Raw genomic sequence first — 10,979 nt, 5'->3', positions numbered from 1 at the left:
AGGCTGCAGTCCTTGACTCTCTGCAGCAGGTGCTTCAGGTCCTCCTCAGTTTCAGCAAGTAGGGTTGTGTCATCTGCATAACACAGATTGTTGATAAATCGTCCACTAATCTTGACCCCCACAGTTCTCCTCATAGAGCCCAGCCTCCTGGAAAATCTGTTCTGCATACAGGTTGAAAAGGTATGAAGATAGGATGCATCCTTGGCGTACACGCTTCCCAATTTTGAACCATGTAGTGTTCCCTTGCTCTGTTCTGATGACTCCCTCCTGGTCCAAGTATAAGTTTCGCATTAGAATGATCAAATGTTCTGGGATTCCCATTCTTCTCAGAGTCAGCCACCTATCAGAGTAACTGTCTCTAAATAAAACACACTAGAGGGTCAGCTATAAGTCAGTTCCAACTTGGAGGTAGTTAAATTAAACACCAATTAGAATGGAGAGATAGGATGAAAGCAGAGGCTGGGCAGAGAGATGCAGGGGTGCCTTTGGGGTGTCTGGTCATTTTGAAACACAGAAAGCACACCAGCACACCGCACTTCAGAAAAGGAGAGCCAACTTCCCCAAATTGTCTAGAGCAGAGACATGGTGTGGGGAAATGCCAGTGAAACAAGGTGATCAGGAGAGAAGCTGGGAGAGGAAGGTGCATATGGGCGACCACCGACCACCGGGGTGTGGAGGAGCAGGTGAGGGGTGTGAAGTAGCAATCAAGAGCAGAGCATAGGAGTGAAGACCCGCTCACAGGAGGTGGCCTGTGGGCTGGCAATCACAGACGCTGATCTCTCGGTGCTGCTGTACGACTGACCGTGTTGGAAGCTGAGCTGTGACCTGGGAAGCACTTACACACTCCCAGCACCCCTTTGTTCACCACAGCTGCCCAGTGATCAAGGGTTACCCAGTGGCTATGGAAGACTCCACTGCTATCCCATGCCTATCTTGTTTGATCAGGCCACCTCTCCCCGCCTGTCACAATGTGTCACAAGCAAATCAATAAAAATGCACGGACTGGCTGTATGCTATCAGGGATCACAGACCTCCCTCCAGCTGGCCCCTGCTCTCAGAGGTGGGTGCATGCAGAGACTGCGCAGGATTCCGCCCCCCCCGCCCTCCGCGGGCCCACCACCCGGCTGCCTTTGCTGCACATGCGCACTGCTGCTTATTTTGTTCATTCTTCGCCCCCCCTTTCCATTGTTTATTACTTTTCTTTCCCCCTCTACATATGAGTTTATTTTTGCCCCGTCCTTACTTTCTTCTTCTTCCTTTAGTTTTACCCACTTTTACCTCCTCTTCCTTTCTTAGCTCTTTGTCACATCCAGAGAGGGGACATCGTTTTCCCACTAGGCAGCCATAACGACCCCACCTGCCACTTGCTATTCACCCAACTGCAGGGTGCCACGCCTCAGTACTGCACCCCTGGACTAACACCAGGTCATTGACAATGCCTGTTCACTCCACTTGTAGCTACCTATGTATCCATGAAAAAAAGAGACAGACACCCGTCCCCGCAAGTTACTCTACCCACTCAGAAACAGGAAAAGAAAGCGTCACTCAGTGCTACCAAGGTAGTGGCCAGCGAAGAACATTCATTCAGCCTGCCTGTTGTTGTTACTATGTGCCATTGAGTCGCGAAACCCTGCTCTGTCATGTGCTAATCTCACTGTCTCTGACACACTACTCCCATTACCCCAATCACAGACTCAGTCCATCTCCTCGAGGGTCTTCCTCTCTTGTGCTGTCCCTCCACCCTCCCAAACATGATGTCCCTAGCCAAGGACTGGTCCATCCTTGCAACACGTTCAAAGTATGTCAGATGAAGTTTCAGAATCCTTGCCTCCAAGGAGCAGCTTGGTTTTACCCCCCTCTAGGACAGACCTGTTTGTTCTCCTAGCAGTCCACGGTATATTCACTATTCTTCTCCAGCACCACAGCTCAAAGGCATCCATTCTCTTTCTATCATCCCTAATCATTGTCCAGTTCTCTGACACATAACATGCAATTGCAAAGACTATGGCCTAAATCAGGTGCACCTTAGTCTCCAGCTTGACATAGTTGTTCTTCAGTACTCTGGAGAGTCCCTCACAACTGACTTTCCCAATGCAATTTGTTTCTTTACTTCCTGGCTGATGGTACCAAGAGTGTTGACTATGGAGCCAAGCAAACTCTAACTGTTACCTATTTCAATCTCTTCACCATCCATGATGCTGCTAATAGGCCCAGTGGTGAGAATCTTTATTTTCTTGATGTTGACATTCAATACATATTGAAGGCTGCAGTCCTTGACCTTCTACAGCAAGCACTTCAGGTCCTCCTCAGTTTCAGCAAGCAGGGTTGTGTCATCTGCATAATGCAGGTTGTTGATGATTTTTCCACCAATCTTGATGCCACATTCCTCCTCATACAGCCCAGCATCTCAGATGATCTGCTCTGCATACAGATTGAAAAGGTGTGGAGACAGAATACATCCCTGGCGGACATCCTTCCCAATTATGAACCATGCAGTGTCTCTTTCCTCTGTTCTGATGACTGCCTCTTGGTTTAAGTATAGGTTTCGCATAAACACAATCAAATGTTCTGGGATTCCCATTCTTCTCAGAGTCAGCCATAGTTTTTTTGTAATCCACACAGTCAAATGCCTTTGCATAGTCAATGAAACACAGATAGACATGCCTCTGGTACTCTCTGCTTTCTGCCAAGATCCATCTAACATTAGCTCTAATACCCTTAATATCACAGTCTCTTCTAAACTCTGCCTGGACTTCTGTCAGTTTTCTGTTGATGTGTTGTTACTCCAGTCATTTTTGGATAATTTTCAGCAGAATCTTGCTTGCATGTAATATTAATGATACTGTTTGATAACTTCTGCACTCTGTCGGGTCGTCTTTCTTTGGAACAGGAACAAATATTGATCTCTTCCAGTCACTTGGCCAGGTGGCTGGATCTGCCTGCCCCGATATAACAAAACAGGAAGTCAGGGCAAAGCAAAGCAAGACACAGTGAACGAGTAAATAAATGTAGCAATCCTTCAGAGGCAAAAATTTCAAATCAAGCAAACAGGGTAAGACAACAAAGGAAATGATAAAAAAGGAAGGCAGTAGCTTTTAGAAGAACAAGCACGAGGACTGTCTCAAGAGGAATTTAAAAATATGTATAGAGGGCTTTCCAGGAGGTTTTGTCGTGGAAACACAGGCAAAATCAAAGAAAAGAGAAAAACCAAAACAACTTGAGAAGAATTCATGCCAACAATACAAAAGCAAAAGGACAAAAGAGGTCATTTAAAACCATACAAAAGTAGCAATTATAAATCCAGAAGATAACACTAAAATTTCTGAGACAGATGACATGCTGGACAGACAGAAGACTACATCTGAATGGCGAGGAAGGAATAAATTATCAAACAAATCCTGTGACACCAATTTGTATGTGAAAAATAATACTAAAAGGATTAAAAAATGAAGGAAGCCAAAGAACCATGAAGAGGGGAAAAACACATTATAGGTGATCAGAATTCCAGAACAGGAAGAGGCAAAAAGAAACATAAGTAAACTTAAAAACCAAAAATCACAAAACTACAAAGAGCTGCCAAAGACTTGTTATCATAAAATTTCCTAATATCACAAAAAATGAAAAGTTTTCCATTCTTCTGCGAATGGAATACTTTACAAATCCCACTCAAGATAGGCACAAAAGGCAGCTACCAAGAATATTTAAAACTTTCATAATTAAGCTTTGAAAACCAAAGACAAAGAAAAAACCTTGAAGACCATACAGCAAAGGTAAAATGTTACCTAGGAATAACAGCCAATATTACGAAGCTCTGGATTCTTGGCAGAAATGAAAACAAGAAGGTCATGAGATGGGATAGATAAAATTTTAAAAGAAAAAAGAATGCCAGCCTAGAATAATACACACCGGAAAATGATGCTTCATCTGAACAACGGCACGATTAGAGATTTTCCAGGGTAATATACATTAAGGGACTACCAGGCCTATTTTACAAGAAATAATTGTTGATGCTATTGAAATGGCCCTCGAATCATAATCAACTCATAGCTAGTGGGTTTCCAGAGAAAATAAAGAACATGGGAGGAGATTGTTCATCTTTCTTCATTGAAGTAGTTGGTGAATTTGAACTGCCTGCCTTTCAGTTGTTAGTGCAATTCGTCACCAGTAAGCTACCAGAGTTTCCTCAAGAAATAATAAAGAGATTTTTGGACAGAGAGGCTGGAGCTCTAGCCTAATCAAAGGTCATGCTTCTTTGCTGACTTGCATCCACCAGAGGCTCCAAGGGAGAAAGATGGACCATCTCCTCCCATGTGATTTACAGCTTTAGAAAACCTATTTGGAAAGTCACCTATGATTTGGTTCCAACCTGACAGCAATGAGTTTGAGTTTGAATTTAAGTTTGAATTTTGATAGAGAACTAACAATGATAGAAAACAAATCTAAAATTAAGGCACAGAATAAATTAAGGCACCTAAAAATTGCAGAAAGATAATTATCAAACAAATAAAACTTAAAAAGCTGAGAATAGAAACTGATACGTGTCACTCTGCAAATGACAAAAACTACAAAACAGAAAGAGGGAATAAATGGCATAATTATAGAATGCCCAAATGGAGAGGAAGTCGAGATGATAAGAAAAGAGAACAGACTGTTTTAAACATCAGAGGTAAAAATAAATTACAGCGTAACCACAAAGAAGTTTAATAAACATTTTAACCAAAATAAAAAGGAAAAAAAATAAAAAGACTTAGAAACACAAAATAAATGAAAACCAAAAATGAAGTAAAAAAATATCTTATAAAACATTTACACAGTACAGAAAAAAAATAAGCAAAGATATCATCAACATCACAATAATAAGCACAAAAGAATGACAATGCTAAATTGATATTATCCAGGAGGCTGGGCTCTATGAGGAGAAATGTGGCATTAAGATTGGAGGAAGACTCATCAACAATCTGCATGTTATGCAGATGGTACAACCTTGCTTGCTGAAACTGAGGAGGACCTGAAGTGCTTGTTGCAGAAGGTCAAGGACTGTAGCCTTCAATATGGATTGAATATCAACATCAAGAAAATAAAGATTCTCACCACTGGGCCAATTGGCAGCATCAAGATGGATGGTGAAGATTGTTAACAGTTTTAGTTTGCTTGGCTCCACAATCAAGACTCTTGGTACCAGCAGCCAGGAAATTAAAAGACAAATTGCATTGGGAAAGTCTGCTGTCAGAGACCTCTCCAGAATACTGAAGAGCAACGTTGTCAGTATGAAGACTAAGGCGTGCCTGACCCAAGCCATGTTGTTATTGTTGTTAAGTGCCGTAGAGTCGTAGACAACTCGTAGCAACCCTATGAATTTAAGTCCTCGACAGCTGTGTGACTTTCATCCTTTCTCCACGTTTGTAGAGTTTCCCGAGGCAAGCTCTTTATGGAAGTGGATGCCACTCCTGCTTCCAAGCTTGTTTTAGCCAGGGAGTACCACCAAACACTGTCCGCCATGGGTAACCATTATTGCATTTGACACATCAGTGTCACAGTGTTCAGCTTCATAGTGACCACAAGTTGTGTCTGTAAGGCAAGTGGACACACCAGGGCTATACGACCTAGAAGAATGTTTCACCAAAAACAATTAAATACTAGCGTCACCCACATGGGGCTTGGTTGCATCACTTCCGGATCTAAGCCATAGTCATTGTAATTACTTGCTATGCTTCAGAAAGCTGGACAATGACTAGGGATGATAGAAAGAGAACTGATGCCTTTGAGCTGTGATGCTAGAAAAGAGTATTGACTATACCATGAACTGTTAAAAGAACGAAGAGGTTTGTCCTAGAGAAGGTGAGGCCAGGCTTTTTCCTTGCAGGCAAGGATTCTGAAGCTTCATCTGACATACTTTGGACATGCTGCAAGGTGACACCAGTCCTTGGAGAGGGACATCATGCTTGGGAGGGTGGAGGGACAGCGCAGGAGAGGAAGACCCTCGATGAGATGGATTGTTTCAGTGACTGGAGTAATGAGTGTAGGTGTGTCAGAGACAATAACTTTGGCACAGGACAGAGCAGGGTTTAGGGCTATTGTACTTAGGGTCACTATGAGTCACAGGCAACTCGATGGCACATAACAATAGCAACATTAATTACACTAAACATAAATGTATTCAATGTACCAATAAAGATAAAAAGAACTGCAGAATGAATAGGAAAACAAGCCTTTTTTTAAGTTTGTTAAAGCCACTCACTTGTGGTATTTTTTTTTTTTTACTTTCCACTTGTGGTATTTTTATCTAAACAGCAATAAACAACAAAGGCTACAAAAGCTGGTCAAAACCTTGTGGCAAGAAGCTGCACTGCAATCCCGAAGACATGCAGTTCGAATCCACCAGATGCTCTGCTGGAGAAGGAGGAGAAATCTCCTCCTGTGCCAGTCAGATCCGATTTTGACTGTACACAACAAGGGGTGGGGGTGGGGGGAAAGGTTGGTCTAAGTTCTCAAATTCTTCATGCTCGCTTCAGTTGTCTAGGCGTGTATTTGAATAATAATTGTATTAGCAACTTGTACGTGTATGGCTAGTATCATATGTATCACTCACAGCACTGTACTTCAGGATAGATCTTGACATGTTCTTTTTGATGTTGATTGCAACATCATTCTTTCTCATGGGTCATTCCTGGCATAATAGGTCATATAACTGTTTGATTCAACGTGGTCAATACCAGCTAAGTTAGCTATGGTCAAAGTCAGCTCACTAATGCCTAAGAGGTTTGATCTTTATGCATTGCATTTTATTTTTGGCAACTTATAACATTCCGAGACATCTATTTCATACATTCCATGTTCCAGTTATTAATGGATGTGTGCAGCCGTTTACACTATTTTTTTTTAAATTTATTTAGTGTTTTCCAATCTGAAAAGCTCTATATTTAGTAAGATACCTAACAACGTTTTCCAGTTCTTCATAGTGTTTTTGAAGGAGGACAATCATTTGGCCAACTGACTGGAAGAGATCTACATTTGTTCCCATTCCAAAGAAAGGTGATCTGACAGTTGTTGTTGTTGTTATGTGCTGTCGAGTCACTTGCGACTCATAGCGACCCTATATACAACAGCCCTAAATTCAGCTCTGTCCTGTGCCAATCACACTGTCTCTGATACGCCCATCCCGATTATCCCAGTCACTGAATCAATCCACCTCATAGAGGGCCTTCCCCTCCTGCGCTGTCCCTCCACCCTCCTGAGCATGATGTCCCTCTCCAAGGACCGGTCCCCTCCTAACAACATGTCCAAAGTGTATCAGACGAAGCCTCAGAATCCTTGCTTCAAAGGAGCTGCCTGGTTTAACCCTTTCCAGGATGAATCTGTTTGTTTTCTTAGTAGTCCATACCCTCAATACTCTTCTCCAACACCACAGCTCAAAGGCATCCATTCTCCTTCTGTCCTCCCTAGACATTGTCCAACTCTCTGATGCATAACAAGTGAGAGCAAACACCATGGCCTGTATCAGACACAGCTTAGTCTCCAGAGAGACACCATTGCTCTTCAGTACTTTGGAAAGGTCCCTAACAGCAGACTTTCCCATGGCAATACGTCTTTTAATTTTCTGCCTACTGGTGCCGAGAGTGTTGACTGTGGAAACAAGCAGACTAAATCTGTGAACAGTCTCAATCTCTTCACCATCCATCCTGATGCTGCCAATTGGCTTAGTGATGAGACTCCTTGTCTTCTTGACATTACTACTATGTTTATGTCTTGGTATGTCCAAATCACAAATAAGAGGGTCTCTATGTCAAAAGGTTAGTGGTTCAAATCCACCAGTGGCTCCATGGAAGAAAAATGGGCAGGTCCCATCCATGAAGATTTACAGCTTTGAAAACCTGTTGGAGAGACTTGCTAAGTCAGATTTTGACCCAGTAGCAGCAAATAATGCCACAAATTGAGTAAAACCACCAACTACTTCATATTTCTGACTAAATCAACTTCATATTCTAAGGCATTTTAATTCATATAACAAAAAAATAATATCTAAGAAGTATCCTTCTTGTTGTGAATGCTCATAGCAGTGTTATTCACCATCGTAAGAACATGGAAACAGCACAGATGTTCAACCATAATAGAATTGATTGAGAAATAATGGTACATTAACCCCGTGGAATACTACTTAACATGCAGGAGCAATGACTTTGTAAATTATTGCCTAGTGTGGGAGGGACTGGAGAGCATTATGCTACGTGAACTGACTCAGTCCCACAAGGGCAAATATTGTATAAAACCATCATTTAGAATGAATATGAGGATTCAAGGAGGGTCGAGGGTAGAAGCAGAGAGATAGGAATGTGTAAGAGAGGAGGTCGATTAATCATGGGATTATATAATTTGATGGAGGGAGTCAGGAAAATTGGAAGACTCTGGTCTGAAAAACAGTGTATTTGAATTTTGTAAATAAACTAGTATAATAATTAAAAAATAATCCACAGAAAGAAACAAAAAAAAAAAGAAAAGGGATTTTTTTTTTTTTAGTCGTAGTTTAGGATCTCCAAGATGGTCTACAGAGGTAACACATTTAGACAGAGTTGAGGTGTTTTTTTAGTTGAGATTTTTTTCAATGGTAGGAAGGCAGTATCCACAATTTCTTCTTCAAATACACCTGCTGCTAGAGAATTCACTTTCTGGGGCCTTTGAAATGCTTGGATAGTGTCTTTCATAGGCCTCCCCATTTGGTAGAATGTGGTTTCTCCATTTGAAGTGTAATGTCTTGGCAGGGGGTGGGAGGCAAAGAAATCACTTCAGTCAGGAAGAATATAAAAATTTTATAACAACAAATTATAAAAGAAAGTAAAATTATGAACTAAACTGTTAAGCTCATCATTCTACTTGGATAAGTGTGTGCATTTAGAGGATAAAGGAACACTGTTACAAGATAAGAGGAAATTAATGACTTAGCAGTTCCTTGGGAATCAGAATACCCCAACGAGGACGACACTCCCTAAATCTTACATTGCTTCTGATGTTTGGGGACAGTTCTTCAGCCAAAACCCCCTTAGAGATTTCAGCCCACTTTTCCTTTGCAGTTACCTCCACCAGCTGCTCCTCTCATTACCTCACTGTTGAGGCAGAAAAGGCCAACCTCAGGTTATTCTAATGGTAGCAAACACTTCATAAAGAAATCTGCCAAATTTACTTTTCCACAGAACATCATTTTTATAGCTTTTCATGAGTTCATGAGGAAAGAAATCATCATGTATAAAATACGACTTCCAGAAATCTTGAAGATATTAAGAATTAGTCCTTTAGCGTTAGGCTGGACATGGAATGTAACATACAGGTAGGAAGCATCCCTAGTATCTCCACAGGAATCCCAGCACTATTTCTATGGACCCACAGGAGAAAGCTTCACAGAGTTAGGACAGCAATGGCTCCAACTGAAAAGATTAGATTGTGTAGTGTACACTTTTCCTGTACTATATACTTTCCCATTTCTGACTTTGGGCAAGAGCCACATTGCTTTACCCTACAACATGCTGGCAGAGAAAGGGAGCTTGACGAGAGGAATTAAGCATTTGGAATGTGCAAACTTGGGTAAGTTATTTAACCTTTCTGCGACTCAGTTTCCCATCTGTAAAACATGAATATGAATAGCAATACAATTTATAAGGCGATTATTAAACGAGTTAAATTCTATACAGCACTTAACACAGTTGTTACTGTTGTTGTTAGGTGCAGCTGAGTCAACTACAACTCATAGCTAGCCTCTGAATGACAGATCTGAACCCTGTCCTGTCCGGTGGCATCGTCACAATTCCTGATCTGCTCAAGCGCATTCCTCTTTTTCTCTGACCGTCCTCAACATGGATTGACACAGAGACTACAGCAATAGGTTTACGTGTGTTGGAGATGGTGAGGATAGCACAGGAGAGGACAGGGTTTAGATCTGCTGTTCATAGGGTCGTCCTTAGTTGTACTTGAATGGTTGCCATCTAACCACCACCTTGCTTAGCATCATGTCTTTTTCCAAAGACTCAACTCTTGACAATGCTCTCTTCCCGGACAACAAAGCTCAAAGACAACATGCTCCTAAAGATGAAACTTTAAAACATAACTTTAAAACACCCTGGTTCCACCTCCTGCAAGACAGATTTGTGTGTTCTTTTGCCAGTCCACTTAAAGGCATTGTTCTTCTGCCATTCTTATTCACTGTCCAACTTTCAGATGCATAAGTAGCAATGAAAAGTCTTGAATCAGATGCATGTTATTATCTCAGCTGACATCCTTACTCTTTAGCATTTTAAAAAGGCCTTTGACAGGAGTAAGTAAGTATTTAAAGGAAATGCTTCTTCCCTGAACAGTTTTTAAGATAATTAATACAGACTATGATTGCAAAGCTTCCTGGCAGCGGAGAAGAAGGCTTATCCACAGAAGAGTTTTAAAAGGGACTGATTTGGGGAGAAAACTTTAGGTCCAAGCTCACTTCTCCCCTTTCCCCAAGGTGACATGTGTCACCAGACTCAAGGCAATGAATGGGCCCTGCGAAATTCTTTACTGGGAAATGAGAGCTAACAACAGTGCATATGACGCCCACTCCTTCCTCCCCAATCGCGCCCCTTCCCCAGTTTTGGCGCTGAAATAGGTCAATAGAATCCTCTTGCCAAAGCGACCTTCAACAAGGGGACGCTGCGAAGTAAGCGTTCCTGAAAGTTTCAAAGCCCCAGATGGATCTAGAACTGCAGTCTTCCTCCACTCGCTCCGCTTCGTCCCGAAGACTAGGACCTAATGGAGCCCAGGAGGGCTGCGTGCGCCAGTCTCACAGCCAAGTCCAGCCTCTTGCCCTGGCTCTACCTCCTACTAAGCTGGGTCTGTGCAAAAGAGCCGCCAGAAAGTTGCTCTGCAGCGGAGGCCCGCCTCCTCCACGCAGCGGCTCCGGCTCCGCAGCCCCAGCCGGGTCCCCCAGGCCGCCCACGCCCCCCTCCGGCCGCGCGCTCACCTGC

At 42.4% G+C, this 10,979-nt stretch overlaps 1 protein-coding gene across 1 annotated transcript in view; it reads right to left on the bottom strand.

The window, feature by feature from the left end:
• ISM1 (isthmin 1, angiogenesis inhibitor) overlaps positions 1 to 10,979 on the bottom strand; it is a 123,222-nt gene that overhangs the window by 110,452 nt on the left and 1,791 nt on the right. The window contains exon 4 of the mRNA XM_006894760.1: positions 10,838 to 10,975. Within this exon, the coding sequence (XP_006894822.1) occupies positions 10,838 to 10,975 (138 nt within the window). The remainder of the gene's footprint in view (positions 1 to 10,837; positions 10,976 to 10,979) is intronic.

This window comes from Elephantulus edwardii, unplaced genomic scaffold (assembly GCF_000299155.1).
Source record: "Elephantulus edwardii isolate Elephantulus edwardi_28Jun2011 unplaced genomic scaffold, EleEdw1.0 scaffold00150, whole genome shotgun sequence".
In the NCBI taxonomy this organism is placed as follows: Eukaryota; Metazoa; Chordata; class Mammalia; order Macroscelidea; family Macroscelididae; genus Elephantulus; species Elephantulus edwardii.
The sequence above is the reverse complement of the archived record's forward strand: the minus strand, read 5'-3'. Positions and strand labels throughout refer to the sequence as shown.